Raw genomic sequence first — 20641 nt, 5'->3', positions numbered from 1 at the left:
ACAACTCCCTTTCTTTTCAGGACCATCTCTTAGAAGAGGGAAACTGAAAAATTCGACAAACAAGACATCTGTGGGAGCTAGAGGTCGAGGAAGGAACCCTGGAACAGTCCGAGGAGGACGACATTTCATTGGAAGCCACGAGGTAGGTTCAGTGTATGTTGGCAAAGATGGTATAAATTCTTGGGCTGTTGAATCTACTGGAGCACATGCTGGAGGGTGACGTAGCGCTCAAAATGTATTGAGAGAGAGAGCAGGTCCCACTCCATATGCAAAACGCCATGTTGGTTCAAACGTTGCCAGTGCATGGCGACTTCTTGTAGACGATTCCATGCTTCGACACATACAGAAGTGTACGGAAGAAGCAGCAGCTCGAAACCAGCAACCCAAGTGGTGTTTGTCATTACAAGAACTTGACGCTTTCCTGGCTATTTTATATGCTAGAGGAGCATATGGGTGCAGTTCTATAGACTACGATTTTTTATGAAAAACTACTTGGGGGCCACCTTTCTTTCAACAAACAATGTCAAGAAACAGATACAGGGAAATAATGAAATATCTTAGATTCGATTCAAAATCATCCAGATCTGAACGATTACAAACTGATAAATTTGCACTGTGCTCTGAAATTTGGGACAAATTTATAGCTAATTGTAGGAGTTGCTACACTCCAGGGGAAAATCTGACAGTTGATGAACAATTGTTTCCTTCGAAAACGAGGTGTAGATTTACACAGTACATGCCAAACAAACCAGACAAATTTGGTATAAAATTTTGGATGCTCGTGGACGTACATTCCAAATACATGTGCAATGCCTTTCCATACCTTGGGAAAGATGAATCAAGGAATGATAATGTTACTGTACCTGAAAATGTTGTATTGATAATTACTTCACCTTATCCAAATGCGGGTAGAAATGTAACTACTGATAATTATTTCACATCGCTAAAACTTGCTGAGAAGCTAAAGGAGAAGAAGACAAGCCTAATTGGCATTATGAAGAAAAATAGAAAGGAGATTCCTAATGAAATTGTGAACATTAGAACACAAATGTATGAAACATGTTTGCATAAAAGAGGGACATTACATTGTGTGCATACCAAGCTAAACCAAACAAACATGTTCTACTCCTAAGTTCCGTGCATTCAGATGTAGAAGTAGATTTGCAAAGCCAGAAGAAACTCCCAGAAACAATCAAGTATTACAACAAAACTAAATGTGGTGTTGATGTTGTTGATCAAATGGCACGCAAATATTCAGTCCGTGCTTCATCACGTAGGTGGCTGGTACATGTGTTTTACAATATCTTAGAGCCCGACCCTATGGCCGAGTGGTTAGCACATCGCGCTGCGACGCCAAGGGTCCCGGGTTCGAATCCCGGTCGGGCTTGGTTGTTTGTGAATGTCCTTTCATCAATTTCATCATTTCATCACAAATCCCCATCTTCGCAAATTAGCCCAGAGGCACAAAACGCGAAGTAAAATAAACTAAATCAAATCAAATCAAATCAAACAATATCTTAGATCTGGCAGCAATAAATGCATGGGTAGTTTACAAGGCAGTCACGGGGAGGAACGTAACGAGACATAACTTTTTGATAGAATTAGCTGAGAAACTGAGAGAAGGACATTTGAATGCAAAGCCCAATAAAATATTGTCAACGTCAATATCACATGCACAGAATGTAAGTGACTGTTTCCAGAAAGAGGCACCAATGCCAGGTGGCATTGTGCAATGAAAACAAAAAAAGTGACATTTGTTCAATGTGCAACAAATATGTTTGTGGAAAATGTGTTTCTGGTGTAGAAAAGATACTGAAATGCAAACAATGTAATATGTGAAATTTCATGATGGAAACTTATTTCCTTGAAGAAAATGAATATTTATTGTTGTAATTAGTGCATGGAAAATAAAAATCACTGGGTTTCATGATACTTTTGTATTTTTTACAAAATATTTTGTTTTATTAGTAATAAGATGATTATTGGCAATATCCATTTTGAGAAATGGTCAAATTTTAAATACCGGTCATTTTGACCGGAGGTGGCACTTCTAGGTAGTAAAAAATCCTGGAGCTTCTAGTGTTAAGACCACTTTATGCACAGTAAGATTAATCGGAACTGGACCTACAGTTTAAAGTGGGATCCGAACCACTATGTGCCTCCACCAGGTACTGAACCAGAACTCCTTGATTACAAGGTGACGACGCTACCACTGCGCCATCGGGGAGGCTGCTTATTTACTTGGAAACTACAACACAAATTCCCAATTTAGGCCATTTTAGGACCAAAAGTTATCTTTACGACTCTTTAAAACTCAACCTTATATTATTATCTGCTAATGAATTGGATAACAAAAATCAATAGAAGAATGCTGCAACTGTACCTTTCCATCAGGCAAGGCATGGAATCCAAGGATGTCCGATATCTCAGTCTTGCCAAACCTTCCCAATTCCCCTTGCAACTTCAGTCCCGTAAATGTATGTGACATTTTCCAAAATTTTATATGCCCAGCACCTGCAAGTGAATAATAACAATAATAATAATATTTATTTAAATGATGAGCACGATTTGACAACCAGGTACATCACTGTCAAAATTGGTCATCCAAAATTACAGAATTGAATACATAATTATAAAATAATACAGTGTACAGTGTACTTACAACAACAACAATAATAATAATAATAATAAATGAATAACATGATGAATAAATTTTCAGAATAGTTTACTAGCGCATGAAGGATAGTGGGTCTTAGGTATTTCTACCAAGGCAACCTCTGGCTTGATTGATTTTGATGTGATGGGCACATAGGCTCTTTAGGACATATTTTTCTGCAGCCAACCAAGGGCGGCGCCAGAATTTTTCGACTGGGTGGGCAGAAGCTGTATATTGATAAATTAGGGTGGGCAGTACAAACGTAATGCATTAGGTGAGTTTCACTAACACTTATCTCCCCCGTCCCGCCTCTCTTACTCGAGATTTCCCTCTTACCTTGTGTAGAAAGCGATTTGGATGCAAGGAATTCATCAAACCTAATCATCGTATCTTTTTTACAGATCATTTGGGCTTTTTCGAACACACTCAAATGTTAACCTCCCTCCTTAATAGTACACCCTGGAAACAGTATTCTTGTAGGCAAATGAGTCTTTGGTGCCTGTAACCGCAGTCAAGATAATCCTCTTGGTGTTTTGTGTCTCCATTCAACCTCACCGTTACCATTGGTCAAAACTAGCAGAAAATCGACTTGAAATATAACAATGAGTCAAATCAGTCTTGATTACTTTCCACAAATAGAGTATCAATAGTTCATAGCACTTCGAAAGTTGAGGTAGTGATTTCAACTCCACAATGCTTAATTTTTCATCAAAAGAGATAACTCCGCGAGCAATGACGTGTTTTATCTATGTCTAAAAAAAAATTGTCCATACGCGAAAGAAATAGTTTAAATCTCAGGCCAATCCATGGGTGTTTGGTAGGAGGGGGTGCAAGGGAGGCACGCCCCCTGGAAAATGGGTCTTACCATAAACTTATACATTACACACATATATATTTCATTTAATTCACAGTTATTTACGTTAATTATTGGAAGGGTGCTGGAGGAACATGATAGCTTCCATTTTAAAAAGTGTTTTTATTTATTTTTTATTGGGCAGTACTACTATCGGGGGGAATATGTCTCGCTTGCCTCCCCTGGAACAAGTTACTATGCTTGTCCCTCCCTGGAAAAAAATGTTTCGGACGTCCATGGGCCAATCATAATAACAGTGTAATCCACCTCTTAAATGGACGCATCTTATGTTATGATAAAATGATACGGTTGACGGAGTTCTATCTGTATACCGTCTCTCCGATCGCATAACGCTCTCGTCTTATAATTAAGGGGTCCTGGGTTCAATCCCCAGTGGAAGCACAATGCACACTCGTTAGGACTGCAGATTAAAATGAGCGTCCCCAATGGCGTAGTCGTAGCGTCGTTGCCTTGTAATCAAGGGGTTCCGGGTTCGATACCCGGTGGAGGCACATAGTGGTTCGGTTCCCACATTAAACTGTAGGTCCAGTCTCGATTAGCTTTACTGTGCATAAAATGGACTTAAAACACCAAATCAATCCAATCCAATACAGCTTAAAATGAAGATCCAGTGACAATTAGCCTGTTTGAGCATGTGGACCTTTAAAAAAATCACTCATAGATTATTATCCTGATTATTTATTTTCTTATTTAATTCGGCTGCCTCATTATATGTTTCTGACACCCTGGCGTCAATGTTTCTTTCCACCCCTTCCTTCATCTTCTTTGAAATTCATGCAAGTTAATCATGAGAAGTGCATAACCGATAGTGAAAATTTATATTTTGGAAGAAAACTTGTAAATAGTGCTAATCATATCAGTTCAGTAATTTTATATACCCTGTCCCAGCTAACTGTAGAGCAGGGCTGCCCATATCGGCAGAGGAGGAGGAGGAAAATCGAGTGGTGAAAACGAAACGTTGTCAACCGTACGGCCCAGACCTTAGTCCATACGCTAAATGCACCGCTTGTCAAAATTTGCTCTTGCAGTTTTATCCCTAAAAAATTCTTAAACCAATCGTACGGACCTGGAGACAAAAATACGGTCCGTTTGTCATGTGCGTTCGGTATTATCGTTTTCAAAAGTTGAAAATCGGGTAACTCCCGTCGCCCATTACACAATCCCGTTTCTGTCACTGTTCATTGGTGGAGTCGCCTCGCGTCACTACTTGCGCAGAAACTTGTTCTCGTTCGCCTGGTCTACAGTTAGCTGGTACGGGGTTTAGATTTTTTTTCCAAACCTACAAAACTGTTATTATTATTATTAACCATAACCCTACAGCTCTACAGCGCCTCGGCGGGCCTTGGCTTACCTACCGACTGCTGGTCTCCCTCCCACACTGTTCCTCCGTCACCTGTTATAGCGTGGAGGTCTTAGACCAGTATTGGGGTGACGGGTGATCAGCCCGACGAACCCCCAGCCGTTGTTGTAGGTCTTCTCGACCGGGTTACGCTCACTCACTCGGAGCTTCCCAATTTCCTCACGATGGTGGGTTGCCACCGGCCCTATACGTAGGCACATAAATTCCGACCAGAGCCGGATTCGAACCTACGCCGTCCCGCAGCGAACGATCTCAAGACGAGTGAACGCCTTAACCCGCTCGACTACGGAGGAGGACTATAATTATTATTATTATTGTTATTTATTATCATTAAAATTTGGTCACCTCGGTATAGTAGTGATTGTGATTACTCGTTATTAATTAGAACAAATAAAGAATTGTAATTTTAGAAACATTGAATTATTTGAAGATGACAGTTATGTAAAAAAAACCTGTGAAATAATAAAGAAAGTGACACATCATATTACCCGCGGAGTGGTTATCGCAGTGCGTTATGACGCAAGGGGTCCCGGGTTCGGATCCCGGTCTGAGCATGGGTGTTTTTGTGAGTGTCTCTTGATCATCATCATCATTCATACTCATAATTGCGATTAAGGCAAAGAATATGTTTTTGTTTCTTTGTTTATTGCTTATTACTTTGATCAGGCCGAGATTTATGTGGAGGGCCGGTGCTGACAACATCAAGAACTCACTCCCATCTATGCATAGTTTCAGTTAAGTCTATAACCTTTAGCCCAAGTCATTTCAGATGGTTAGTTATAATTTTTATACTTCCACATTCCTAATATCTTTTTTCTTCAATATATGGCTGATTTCAAAGCAATTTTTCTCCATTGAAAGCTGGGAACTTCAACCCTCCAAATCCTTCTAAATCCTGATGAACTCTTGATTATATACACATACCTCATAATTGTGAATATCCAATAAAACTTACTAAGCCTGTTGATTGCTTCTAATCATAGCAATGTTCATTACATTACATTTTAAAAAAGAGTTCTGAGAGTTCCTTTAGCTTTCCAATGACAAAATTAAGGAAGTAGAAAGAAAAGCTTAAATTAATTTCATTCAACAAGATATTTGCTCTAATCTTCGTAAAATTGCTTATTAGAGAAAATGACAGAAAAGCTTGTTATGGGATGAATTGAAACTTGTGAACTTTATAGTATCTACAATATTCACAAGTAAAATATACATTGAGTGAGGACCAACCTATACTTAAAAAAAAAAAAAAAAAAAAAAATGTAAAGTGTTCCCCTGTGCCTAGCACCACGCCATGAAGGCGTATAGGGGGTGTGGGGGTAACGCCCCACACTTTCTTGATCCAGTCGTGAGTGGGGGTGATGTGATCAGCATCATGCCCCTGACCGCCTTTACCCCCCAGGGTTTCCCCCAGGTACCCATGTTATTCGACGCTGGGTAGGCGCCGGGGCCGCTTCCACCGTGAACCGTTTAAATTTCCCTAATTGTATGTATGTATTAATTTTGATTGGGTGGGCAATCGGGTGGGCACAGGAATTTTTGGGTGGGCGCTTGCCCACCCGTGCCCACCCCTGTCGCCGTCCCTGCAGCCAACAGAAGTGAAGAGGGAGGCCGTTCCGCTACCCTGAAGAGGAAACAAGAGAAGAGGGTGCCAATGCAAGGGAAGACCGGGGGAAAGCTTTGGGGCAAAGTGTGCTACGGGGTTATTCATATGCCTGTTTAGGGGCCCAGTTACCGGTCACGCCTGCCGGTACGGGCAAGTGTTGTCTCATTGGATTGTCAGAAAAGAACTAAATCTCACCTAAACTGGGGATTCTGTTTCTCGGATGTAACTAGAGCTATAGTGCAAAGTCAAGGCTGGATTGAACTACAACCGAGATCGGTCGGATAATGGACGAAAATATAGTTCCTTGGTGAGATTCGTGATTTGGACAAACTTTGTTTCAAACAACTAACTTGGCAACAGTAATGCGGACAGCTGGAGTTCCCTTCCACATGCTGGAGGAGCGGAATTCTGTCGTCTGCTCGCTGCACAAATGTCAAACTGACCCGAGAAATGTGTGGTCTTCTTCTTTCCCTTTCCGCCTCATTTACAAAGAAATAAATGAATAATTAACAAGGCTCTACCACTATTCCTTGGAGTTTCGTGGTAACTGTCTCATGAGTGGTAGTTTTTGCTAGGAGTGTTTGTGGCTAAATTACTGAGCAGACTGCAAAAACAAAAAAGAATGAAATGAACAACAATCTAGATCGAAGCTAGTTTATTTTGGGGGGGGAGGGGGTTGTAGATGATAAGCGTCTACCAGAATAATTATCGAACCCGTTCCTGGTCAAGCCTGCATTTTCGCTGAAAATTTCTACGTAGTACATCTCCTGTGAGTGCCTAATCTACAAGATAAATGTACTTTCACAAAAAGTGAATCTGATATCTACAACATCCTTACATACATTATTCTATAAATTATTTAATCAAAGTGATTTAAAAAAAAATAACCTGAACTACATTGCGATTTGATTCAACCTGATTTGAATCAATCCAAGTTGCTAAACATACATAATTTTTTCATATATATTGCACCGGAATATATGATTTATGAGCTTACCACATGTAGCAATATTTTCTGGCAGGTGCTTTGAAAATTTGCACTTGAAGACTTCCTGCCCATGAGATTTGACTCGTAGCATAATTTTGGATTCCTTCCACTGCCACACTGTAAGCAGGTAATCCGGATCACCTCCTTGCGAACACAAAAGCTCTCCATCAGGACTGCAAAAGAAACAACTTTTTTCATAACAATCTCACTGTATACACACATACATATATATTGCCTTAATTAATCAATGAATTATTTTTTTGAGTTTGAGGTTAAGTTCATTTTATGCACAAAAGGATAATCAGGACAGAACCTACAGTTTCAAGTGGAATCCGAACAATAGAGTGCTGCATCGATGCCTTTTTTCTCGATTACCTAATAGTTCACACGGATGACACCAGATGGCTTACAGGATTGACAGTTTCTTCGCTCGGCATATGCTCAAAACCCAGTAGTTCACATGTAAGAGTAATTTTTCTGTAGTAGTGGGTCCTCAAATATGGATCATGTGGTGAAAACGCAGTGAAATTGAAGCTTAAATGAACATAGTCATCATCTCCATGTTAAAATGTAATTTAGTCTATCTTATGAATGCATAGCAATATATGAAAATGAATAGATGATTATGGGCTGAAACTACCAGGATGAATTTTTACATATATATCTGTACGATTATTGTCACATTGAAATGATATTTAATATTTTGTATATTCGAGTGTATACGCTTGAGTGTTGGAGATTCGATGAAATATTTTCAAGCGAAAGTGGTCAAATGCAGTACTCTACCAAACAACTACGTGCTACTACTGGGTATCGAACCAAGGACCCCTTGATTACTATAACACCAGGGAAACCCTCAATTATACATGTAGAAATAACATCCATCTTTATCAATTGTCATTGATTTTTTTTAATATTCTACCACTTTTGACTGACAGTAGTACGTTAACAATATTCTCTTCCAGGGAACAGATGGTCTTTTTCTAATTGCTGCCTGCAAGATCAATGAAGGTTTATTGTTAATGTAATAAGTAATTTGTGAGGGTGAACACTTGATTTTAAATGTCAAAGAGACGTGAGGTGCCATTTACTCTTATAATAAATGGACATTTACAGCTAAGTTTTGACAACTTAATGAAAAGTTGCTTAATTTAGACAAGTGGGATGATTACTATTCATTCTTTTAGAGTCATTTTTAAATGTTTCTGGCATGATGGGTTAATTTTAAACATGAAAAGGAGCAGGGTAATGGCTAATTACATCATTTTAACTGACAACTTATTTTGCTGTTTTGGAAAGTTTTTGTTTCGAGGAAGATGGTGCAATTGGCTCTCCACATCATCTGTTAATCCCCCCCTCCCCCAAACAATGAAGAACAGATAAAAATGTATGAAGTGGAGCTCATATAGAAATACACATGCTCAGGCCAGTACTCAAACCTGGAACCTTTGATGGCAAGATCATTGGTTAACCATCCAACATGTTTGGTCACTGAAGTGGAACCGGAAGGGTGATACAAGTACAATCCAGAAATACTTTTCTAGCAACAATAATGACTGGGTGGAAATGAAATAACAAGAATTTGTATGGATTGTGCATGAAAACATTAAGTAATAATGTGCAGACATGTAGATGTGTCTATAAATATATTTCAGGAAGGTTCCTTGCACACAAACCGAGTGTCAAAAATATATCAACAGAAATATTAACAACAAATATAAATATATAATAATTATTAAAGAGGAATAATAATATTTTTATTATTATTAAAAATAAAGGAGTGTACATTCATTACCTAGTTTATGTGCACTTAACACCACTAAACTTTATGTATAAAAACTACTCTACAAAGCAAAATATCAAAATTAACATAGAACACAAGATTTATAAGATAACTATTGAATATTTTTCACTGCAACTGATGAAGAATAAATTTGCTGATGATGAAGCGATTATTGTTCTTATCATTATCATCATAATCATTATTGTTATGCATTATTTTACTTAGACACTCAAGGCACAAAAAATTTCATCCCAATGGAACCTTTACGTTCATGTAAATTAGATGTAAATAAAGAAATTTCAATGAAGGACATACAAGTATTTTGTAAATTTATTTATATTACACAAAAAACTCATTTTATATTAATGATTTGCAGCCCTTTTCTTCTATTTCTGGTTGCGGAGGTCTGTTTATGTGCTACACATATATTTATCTTCAAGCAGTTTCATATGCTATGGAAAAGAAACTTGCAACTTGTTGACAAAACATCAAAGCAAATGAGACCAAGGATCGATAGAATGCTTACCTGTAGTCTAGAAATGTGTACTCTCTTAAAGCCCCTCCTTGGAGTGCGTACAGGATCTCCAGAGAAGGCCACTCGTAAATCAAAATTGGAGGCTCACGGCCATCTCTATCCTGTCCACATTCTGCTATGGCAATATGAGGGTATTCAGGAATTGGGTTTACCTACAAGAAGCAATGGAAATTACACAAGTGTTACACAAGTTTCAGAACTGAAGTTATGATGTATGTTTTCGCATCACAAAGGTGGTGTTTCACGTCATGTCTTGCCATATTAAAAATGAGATGAAATCACAAACACGCACTTTATTCTGTCCTCCGATTTTTTTTTACATCATTTTGAGGTAGCTGCATGGATTGGCTGCACACGTTAGCAATGAAATAAAGTCTTGGCCCTTACACTAATTCACCTATTATACTTTACTGTTGCAATTGTTCAAATTGAAACATTCCTTCACAAGTTTTGACACTCCAATACTAACTTAAAAAGGTTCACAATACCCGACTAGCAGACAATGTAATATTAAGATTCAGTAGTGAGCACAATGTCGTATGAGAAGCAGCATGTCTGGAACTGTATGCTTTTTGCATATCAACTGAAGAAAAATGTTGCTCAGGCAAAGGAAATGATTTGTTCTGCCTTGGGTGAATATGCTGTATGATACAGCACCTGCAACAAGTGGTTTCAGTGAATCTAGAAGACGAACAGCATCCTGGACAGCCAAAGAAAGTGGTGGATGAAGAATTGGAGCACGAGTGATAATGCAGCATGGTAACGCCAGGTGCCACACATGACAAAAGGAAGTAAGCAGATGCTGTATTCATTGGGTTGGGAAGTTCTCTCATGCCTCTTATGTCCCTGACCTGGCTCCTTCAGACTTCTACCTACTCCAGTTCATGCACCATCATCTAATGGATCCCCACTTCAGAAACCTTCATGAGGTGGAAAATAGCAATCTTGAGTTTGTAGACACTATAATCATAATCTTTATTTATCCGTTGAGCCATTTTTCCATGGGTAGGTGATCATTCTATCGCCACGGGATTCGCCAGCTGCACGAAAGGTGGCAAAAGTGAAAAAATTCCAATGGAGATTACTTCGCCGATTTAATATTTCTTTTGCTGGTCCCCTTGGCGAAGTGGTCATCACATCGTGCTACGATGCCAGGGGTCCCGGATTTGAATCCTGGGCTGGGCTTGGATGTTTGTAAGTGTCAGTGTCCATTCATCAATTTTATCATATCATCACTCATCCCCATCTTTGCAAATTAGCCAAAAGTGGCACAAAAAGCAAAATAAAATAAAGCATATCAATCAATCAACTAAGACTTTTTTCTACAAATAATCATTTTCTTTGTTTAGAAAAGGCTAAGAATTAATTTGTACAGTTAATAATTACAGAAATGATGAAAATGATTACTACCATTAAAACTATTCTGAATTCCTACACAAATACCGCCATAACAATAATACGAGGAAGTATCAAAAAGTTTCGAGACTAGTTCTGTAACACGCCAACAGATGGCAGCACAAGGCTGCACGCACAGGCACAGGGAGCACCAACCTTCACAAGTCAGTGTGCCAAGAGACATCGTCCTGTGTACATCATGAGCTGTGCAGCTGGTGCTCTTCTGACCACGTGCGTTACCATGTCTGCGATTTCATCATGGGCAGCAAGTTAGAACGAGCGAACGTGAAATTTTGTGTGAAACTGGGAAAATCGCCCACAGAGACCCTTGACATGATTCGGCAAGTGTACGGCGATGCTGCAATGAGTCGTGTGAGATGTTTTGAGTGGTGCGCGCACTTCAAGAGTGGAAGAACATCACTGGAAGACAACGAGAGATCAGGACGACCTTCAACGAGCACAACACCCGAAAATGTCGAAACCATTCGGCAACTTGTGCATGAGGATCATCGGAGAACAATCCACAACATTGTTGCCATTGTCGGTGTGTTGCACGGAACAGTGCAGGCAATTTTCACATGTGATTTGAACATGTGCCGTGTTGCTGCCAAGTTCGTCCCCAGGCTGCAGACTCAGGAGCAGAAGAAACACCGCGTCCAAGTCTGCCAAGAACTCCGTCAGCGTGCCGTCTTCCAGCGATGTTCTTCCACTCTCGAAGCACGCGTGTCTCTGTGGTGGATTTGCCCAGTTTCAGACAGAATTTCACGTTTTCTCTGTTCTAACTTGCTGCCCATGATGAAATCGCAGATGTGGTAACACACGTGGTCAGAAGAGCACCAGCTGCACAGCTCACGATGTACACAGGACGATGTCTCTTGGCACACTGCCTTATGAAGGTTGGTGCTCCCTGTGCCTGTGCATGCAGCCTTGCACTGCCATCTGTTGGCGTGTTACAGAACTAGTCTCGAAACTTATTGATAAGTACTCGTATATCTATTCAAGATAGAGAACCCTCGTGCTCCAGTCAGTAGAGTCCTGATGATAACCTGGGTTCAATTCCCAGGGTAGATGATTTCAAATGGGAATTTTCCCGATGTCCTTACATAAAGCAGCTACAGGACCCACACAGCTTCTAATAAATGGGTACCTGGGGGGCCCTGGATGGCAAAGAGGTGGCTGGACGATGTGATGACCAGGGGTGCAAAAATACAGGGCACCCAGTCACCTGAATTTTCAAATTCAGTGTTAAAAAGATGCATATATATTTTAATATTTTGAGTTCACTCCTGGAAATTTATATTATCTTTTTTTTAAATAATGAGTATGTGTTTTTTTTTAATATATCTGTGTTTTCTGTATCATTAAATCAGAATAACAAACATTCAATTATAAATGCTTTCACTGTTGTGAGCCTAATTTAAAATCTATGGTGAAATGGTACAGTCGGCCATTTATTAGAATGTATTGCTTAGTTATTAATGTTGTTACTGGGGTGTAAGGGGTGATCCTATCTAAAGACAGCCACACGTACTCCTTTGTAGTACAGCCTGGACTGTGTATTGCAGACTAGCAAGGCTCTGGCGCCTGAACTCATACCCTGTATAATCCTCTATGGGGCTTGTGGGGCCCTCGTGCGCTTGTGTTTTTTTCCTTCATCCGTTTCATCTTACGTCTACTTCGCAATTAGCCAAAATTGACAGAAAAAGAGTGAAGTAAATTAAATTACATAAATTGTCAACAAAGAGAGTTTGCTTGTACAGAAAATGGAACTATACAATTTATATTATCATGTACGAAGATTCACTATATGCTATTATTGTGCCTAAATGATCATTAATCGGTTCTGTATAAATATTCCATTCTTCCATGTTGTATAAGTTACATATTTACTTTTACATTTTATTTTTACACTAAAAAATTTTCTTCGCTTATTATTGTGCTCGCCTTAAATATTGTATGTAATTTCACTCCCATAGTGTATTCTTCCTTTATTTGGATTTCCTTCATGTAGAAGTTCTTCAAATCATTGCTGTAATTCTTGTCTATAATTGTATTAATATTTTATTAGTGTATTTGGATTTCCATGTAGTAGTTTTTAAAATCATTACTGTAATCCTTGTCTAAAATTGCAATAATATTTTATTACTGTATGTATTGTTATATGACGATTTCCATACCTATGGACATGGGTCAACGGAAATAAAGAATATGAATATGAATCAATCAATACATAATAATACCATTTGAGCCTTCTTCAGGAACGCCACTCTGGAGCAAGAATTAATTACCTCTAATCCAATCTTGTGTTAATTAATACATTAAATGTTCTAAGGATATATTTCAAAATGTGTAGCTTTACCTTAGTTGGATTCATGGCATTCTTAGACCATATCCCCCCCCCCAAAGAAAAAGCTGGCTTCTGAGAAGAAGGGGCTGGTGCCTGAATTAATTGTTTTAGTATTTTCTACACTGACCTCCCCGTATGGCTGAAAGTGAGAAAACCAACCTCCACGCATCCTATGGTGCAATGCACAGTGAACATCTTTTCCCTTGCCTTTATTCAACATGAGGCAATGTACTGCTTTTGCATCTTTTCTTGCTTACAAAAAATAAAAATCTTGGCAATCAAAAATATTCTGGGGAACACTTGTGAACCACAGTTGAACTTACAGTTATATGTCCAACACCTCCTCCGTGGGCTGTTCTGAAAAAACGGGTGACTTTCTTCAAATTAACATCAAAGATATTGATAAAGTTTCCTGAGGCAAAGATCAGTGTGCTTTCATCCACCAGGGCCAAATTATTCATTTTCTCACAGCTGTATCCAAATGAATGACTTCATGTTAAGGAACATACTGTTATTATCCAACCATTTTCATGCAATGCTAGTTCTTACTACTTTGCCAATTTGTTCTTAACATAAACCCATGCAGCACAAATCTCCAAGGGATATCCATAGGATATTCGGTTGATTTGATTTGATTGGTTGATTTTGTGTTTTTAAGTCCACTTTATGCACAGTAAGGCTAATCGGGACTGGACCTACAGTTTAAAGTGGAATCCGAACCACCATGTGCCTCCACCGGGTATCGAACCCGGGACCCCTTGATTACAAGGCGACGACGCTACCACTGCACCATCGGGGAGGCCATAGGATATTCATTAGATCCTTTGGACATCTATGGAATATCCAGTCCTGTATATCCATCGGATGTAAAGGCCCTCCCCGATGACATAGTGGTAGTGTCATCTCCTTGTAATCAAGAGGTCCTGGATTCGATACCCGGTAGAGGCACATAGTGGTTCGGATCCCACTTTAAACTGTAGATCCAGTCCCGATTAGCCTTACTGTGTATAAAGTGGACTTAAAACACCAAATCAAATCAACCATCGGATGTAAGAAATGAGTGTGCACAATGATTAGTTTAGAATTAAACAATCCGAACTTGGTCTGTCAAACCCTATGAACATAATAAACATCACATTACGAATAAAAAAAAAATGACATAATGACCTAAAAGTTGTTGAATAAACATCACCGGGAAGGATATTATGTTTAGCACATTATTCTGGAGCTCGAGGAAAACTATTCTAATCCACATTAATGTGGTACAAAGTACTCTCTAGCTATTCCCTGAATGGCAGAATATGTCTGATAATCACATTTGTTCGCATAACCACTTTTTGTAGATGCAAGATAATATAACACAGTTACTTTTAGTTTTTCTTGTATGTACGCATTGCTTGCATTGTAGAATTATTTTCTTGTAAACACAGATTTTCGTTGTGACGTTTCCGGAGAACACACGCTCCCTTCATCAGACATTTATTTTTATCTTGACTAAAGATACAGTTATAACAATGGCTAACCATTGTTATAACTGTATCTATAGTCAAGATAAAAATAATAAACCTCTTTGCTTGTAATAACCGTAAACTACAAGAAAATAATGTTACTTTTAGTGTTTTTTTATTTCATTTTATCTGCCACGTTTTGTCCTGGTTTCCCAGAACTTTTTCAAGCTACACCAAGGTACATACAACAACACAACCTCACATGACTGGTCACTCTACACTTCTGTATTTCCTTATTGTTTGTCTCTTTCTTCATTTTCTTCTCTGTTCTTCTTATGATGTGTATGAAGAGTGACTAGCCATGTGAGGTTGTGTTGTTGTATGTATGTTGGTGTAGCTTGAAAAAGTTCTGGGAAACCAGGACGAAACGTCGCAGATAAAATAAAAACCACTAAAAATAACTATGTTAGATTATTTTTGCATCGATAATCACATTTCTTACGGTAAACACAACTATATATACTAATATTTCAAGAAATATTGAATTATATCAGGAAGATGATGAAGAAAAGGATACTAAAATGTAAGAATATCTTCTGGTAATGTACAATTTTCACTTATATATGGCACTGATTTGTACTGTTCTGCCAATGGTATTGGAGGTTCTTCCTCTATTTCTTCTTCTTCTTCCACTTCCTCATCTTCACCAACACTTTCTTCAGGTGGTTTTACTTCTTCACCAACACTTTCCTCAGGTGGTTTTACTTCTTCACCAACACTTACTTCAGGTAGTTTTACTTCTTCACCAACACTTTCTTCAGGTGGTTTTACTTCTTCACCAACACTTTCTTCAGGTGGTTTTACTTCTTCACCAACACTTTCTTCAGGTAGTTTTACTTCTTCACCACTTTCTTCAGGTGGTTTTACTTCTTCACCAACACTTTCTTCAGGTGGTTTTACTTCTTCACCAACACTTTCTTCAGGTGGTTTTACTTCTTCACCAACACTTTCCTCGGGTGGTTTTACTTCTTCACCAAAACTTTCTTCAGGTGGTTTTACTTCTTCACCTTCCTTCTTACTTTCTGTATCAGCTGTTTCCTTGTCACTCTTGCTCTCATCTTTTGATTCCGACATCTTTTACCATCGATTCTTTGAAATGAAAATAAAATAATTACCCTTTACAATATTCTAATTATTTTCAAAACAGATTTTGATACTTAGTATCTAGTAATTTTTCTTGTATGTACGCAAGGGGGGGGGGGGATATAGGGCACGAAGTTGCCATGCTGCCTGAAAATTTTCACCTGGCACCTGAATTTTCAAATTCAGTTTATTATTATTTTTTAATATTTCGAGTTCGATTATGAAATTTTCCATTACAAGTACATCATGTGATTTAAAATGTTTTCACATTTTCTGTATATCATAAAATCAGAATACATAGCGTTACCAGACATCCAGTTTTTCCCGGACATGTCCTACATTTTAGCCTTATGTCCGGCGTCCGGGAGGAATTTGAAAAATATCATAAATGTCCTACATTTTGAGCGTCACATAATATTAATTAGGAAAATACATAACAGAAAAAATCATGCAAGTTACAAGTCTATGGACTACACTTCCAAACTCAAAACTGAAATTTATTTTGATTCAGTCATTGCCCAAAAAGAAAAAAAAGGTTGTCCTGTTATTAAACAAATGGGAAAACGGAAGCAATTAATTAATGAACAAAGTTTTCAGACCCCTTTCTGATAACGTCATTGTTCACGGCCTGAGCAGATTTTCTTGCCTTAGGATTTGTACTGATGGAACAAGGTGTTGCCCATTCTTATTCAATTTTCAATATGATTTGATTGTAAAGCAGGGTTATAGAGAACAAAGTTATTCGGGCGTCTGCCAGTCAAAAAAATCATGGAAGTAAATAAAAAGTAAAGAAATCAACAAGTAGGTCAAGAAGTCAATAAAAAGGCAATAAATTGTTCTTGTGGTCAAAAATGTTTGCTATCATAATGACTGATTGGTTGATATAGTTTATTTTACTTCACATTCTTCTGTCCCTTTGGCTAATCGAGTAGATGAGGATCAATGGTGGTAAGATAAGATGGATGAAGGGACAGTCACAAACATATAGGGACAACACACAAGCCGCACATAAGATTATACTGGCTGTGAGTCCAGATGCCAAAGCCTCGCTTGTATGTCAAACACAGTTCAGGATGCATTAATACGAGAAAGCAGATCTAATTCTCTTCTTAAATTCAGCTTCAGATTTTACTTTAACCCTCCGTCATCCGCGCCCTCATTGTATCACAAATGTCCCATGTGCAGCACTCAGTGCTGCCCTGTCAAAACCAACTTTATTTAGATGAATTATGGATGCAAATTGATTCTGACTTTCCCTAGCGCTTACTGGAAATCAGACGATATATTTATAAATGGAAACAGTCAATTTCGGACATTTTTATTAGCTAAACTAAAACTAAAACTATATAAATTAAAAACATTAGAGAAAATATCGCACAGAAGTACATGCTTAGACTCTTGAAGCGAATGCACCAAAATATTTTTCCAAAAGTAATTAAAATTTTGCCATATAATAAAGGAACTAAAAAATGAATTCACCATTCACAAAATTTTCAACATATTTTTCAAAAATTTTCAACATTTTTTTGAAAACGAATTGAAATCATAGGGTACAACTTATATGGGCTTAGTAAGGAACTATTTGTTCCAAAATTCTCAGTCAAAATCTTGCTGACTCGCAAAAAAGCAATCAAATGAGTAAAACAGAATTAGAAGATACTTACAAAATATTAAAATTTTCAAATCTCAATATATTTCTTCTACCTTTATGAGTTATACGTGAAAAGAGACATACAAACTCAAATTAAATGGATGGAAAGTTGTTCCTTTTTAATATCATTATTTTGACAACTCTGACATTTCATATGGGTATTGCAATGGTTTCTGCATACAATTAATTTGAATTTCGAACAACATACCGTCAGTTTAATCTTCTTATATCTGCCAAATTCATGGCTGGAGTGCTATGATTTAAGATAGGAAACGTTCCCACGTGCGGTACTGAGTGCCGCCTACGGGGGACCGGTCACTTCTGAGGCATGTAAACAACTGAAAGAACACCAGAAAAAAAAAAAATGCGAATGTCTCTATGTTTTCATGGGAATAGTGTAGATAAGTGCTTTACCCAGACCATTGTTGCACTGGTAAGGAAAATAATTCAAACTTTCAGAAAAGTCAACACTCAGTGCCGCCACGTGAGTGCCGCCATGCGGGTTATGGAGAGTTAACTGGCCCTTTGGTAGGGGTTTTCATTAAATAAATATTTATTTTCTTAATTACTAATTTCCAACTGTACCTAAATAGGGGTCGAATAAATAAACGTTAAGAAAAATGGAAAAAAGGTCTAGAAAAGTCCAGAAGAAGTCAAGAATTCTGGATGTGTTATTTTGATAGACACCCTGTAATTGAACTAAAAACTACCCATTTTAAATTACGGTAATTGCTGAATATTTGTTTGCCATTACAGGTCATAATTCAAATGTTGAGAGGGTTCTTTCATTACCATCAGCACAACAGACTTTCGAAAGAAATTATTTTTTCATAAAGTATGTAAAATGTTTGGTACTGGTCCCTATAATTTCAGAGAGTTTGAGTGTCCACTCTGACATAAATATAGTTTGACTAACCTGAAATTTTGTTAAAAATTGTCTTCTCTGAGAAGTACCACTTATATCATGTAGTAAGAGGTTCATTGATTAGTATGATTGCCGTTTTGAAATTTTGCATTTAAAAATCCATTGAGAATTCATTTTTTTAAAACTGAAAAGTGTCATTTTTCAACTACTCTCTAACGTGTTCTATAGAAATATGTATTTATTGAGAATGTTTTGTGTCCTACATTTTGACAATGTCCTACATTTTGGGACGGCATATCCTACACTTCCCTTACAGCGATCTGGTATCCCTAAGAATACATGACATTATTGTAATTTATCTCACTGTTGTTAGCCGAATCTGCAGAAATAGTACGTGTGTGTGTATATATATATATATATATAAATATTCAAAATATTCAATAATAAGGAGAACACATTCACAACTAAAAGTCCAGCCTAGTTTCATTCATGCAGCCTTGCTTCATGACTGGAGAAAAAGCAACATACAATAGAAAATGTCAAAGTAAAGCATTTACTTTTGATTGTTCCACATCTTTACTCATTGGACGAAGGTTTGTACAATTTTTTTTCACATTCCTTATTATATATTGGAGTGTGTTTAAATGCCGTGAAACAAATTGGGAGCAGGGGAAAGTCTTACAGTACCGACCGGCTTACAGTTCTCACTTCCGCTGATCGATGACAGGGTACTACAGTGACACATGGAGGGATCCTGTAGTCATACCTCACATAGTTTGGGCAGGATGTCTTTTGTTTAGTAGTGAGGGAACTGCGAGGCGTTGAATAAGTTTCACGATATTTTGAGTGAGAAAATATATCTTTAGGACACCATTGGTTCTTTCTAAGGTAAGTCCATCGTTTTGCAATGCCTGTGAAAGGTACATGTGTTAGGTTAATGTTTATGGTAAAAGTTATGTAATATATTCACTACATGGTGTGCCATCACCTGCAAGGTAACAACAAGTGTGTCGTCCAGTACTGATCACCTCATCGTCGTTCAGTAGCGACCAATATTAACTATAGAAGAAAATGTGGTCTAATTTGAAGATAGTGGTCAGATCCTTTTTCATCATTACAGAGGAAAATGGCAACACCGAAGGAGAGGACAAAAGGAAAGTGGGCCAAAGCAGATATGAAAGCGGATGTAGATAAAGTACTTTCCAAGCATGTGACACAATGACAGGTTGCATCTGCTTTTGGTGTACAAATATATAGTTATTGCATAACAAAATATAGTTATTAGAATTGGGCAGACATAATAATGTAAAAGGTTTCTTGTTTTATTGATTTTAATAATTGTTTTGTATTTCACTGTCGTCCATATTTGGTGGTCGGTACTGGACGACATTTTTCAGTCTGTCGAAAATAATACATTTTTATTTTTCTCAATGTGTAGCTATTTATAAGTAAATATAAAACATATAATATTTTTTATAGCAAAGGAATTCTGGAAGAATAGAAAATTGCTTTGAAATTCACAGTTCTTTCACTTTAACAAAAGTTATAATCAAAATACTTAAGGTGGTCGGTACTGCAAGACTTTCCCCTATATACAAAATCAATTGTGGAATGAAAACGGAAAGATCTTTATTCTACTTAAGCTTATTCTAAGAACTATAGTTTTGTTTGAAAAAAAACTAGGATTTTATTCCACGTGTAACAACATTTCACAAACTGGGAAAATAAATATACCGCCCTTTGCCATGACAAATTTTCAGCGCCTATTTTGAAAAATGCTCTTTCGAAAAATTAAATCAAATATGAAAACAAGTGGCAAAAAACATAAATAAACTATATAGTACGTGACATCAATCGTAGTTAGTACTTACCGCTCTTGTTAAACATGAAATATATTGCCGTGTTAATTCTTGGTTTTATTTTCAGCTCAGCTGATACACAGGCATTTGTTGCCATGACTACAGAGGGGTTGCGAAATCATTCAGATCGC

The 20641-nt window shown here is 37.7% G+C and overlaps 2 protein-coding genes across 2 annotated transcripts in view; both read right to left on the bottom strand.

Moving 5' to 3' along the window:
* LOC146000145 (cilia- and flagella-associated protein 44) overlaps positions 1 to 20585 on the bottom strand; it is a 90790-nt gene extending 70205 nt beyond the window's left edge. The window contains exons 1-6 of the mRNA XM_083137486.1: positions 20523 to 20585; positions 15570 to 16141; positions 13868 to 14033; positions 9794 to 9954; positions 7494 to 7657; positions 2384 to 2514 (exon numbers count right to left, since the gene is read on the bottom strand). Coding sequence (XP_082993612.1) covers positions 2384 to 2514; positions 7494 to 7657; positions 9794 to 9954; positions 13868 to 14033; positions 15570 to 16126 — 1179 coding nt within the window. The 5' untranslated portion in view covers positions 16127 to 16141; positions 20523 to 20585. The remainder of the gene's footprint in view (positions 1 to 2383; positions 2515 to 7493; positions 7658 to 9793; positions 9955 to 13867; positions 14034 to 15569; positions 16142 to 20522) is intronic.
* The window catches only part of fusl (transmembrane protein fuseless), a 362638-nt gene that overhangs the window by 197724 nt on the left and 144273 nt on the right, over positions 1 to 20641 (bottom strand). The gene's annotated exons all lie outside the window — the stretch shown is intronic.

Source organism: Lepisma saccharinum, chromosome 16, assembly GCF_977018435.1.
Source record: "Lepisma saccharinum chromosome 16, izLepSacc3.1, whole genome shotgun sequence".
Classification (NCBI taxonomy): Eukaryota; Metazoa; Arthropoda; class Insecta; order Zygentoma; family Lepismatidae; genus Lepisma; species Lepisma saccharinum.
This window is presented reverse-complemented; position numbering and strand designations above follow the sequence as displayed.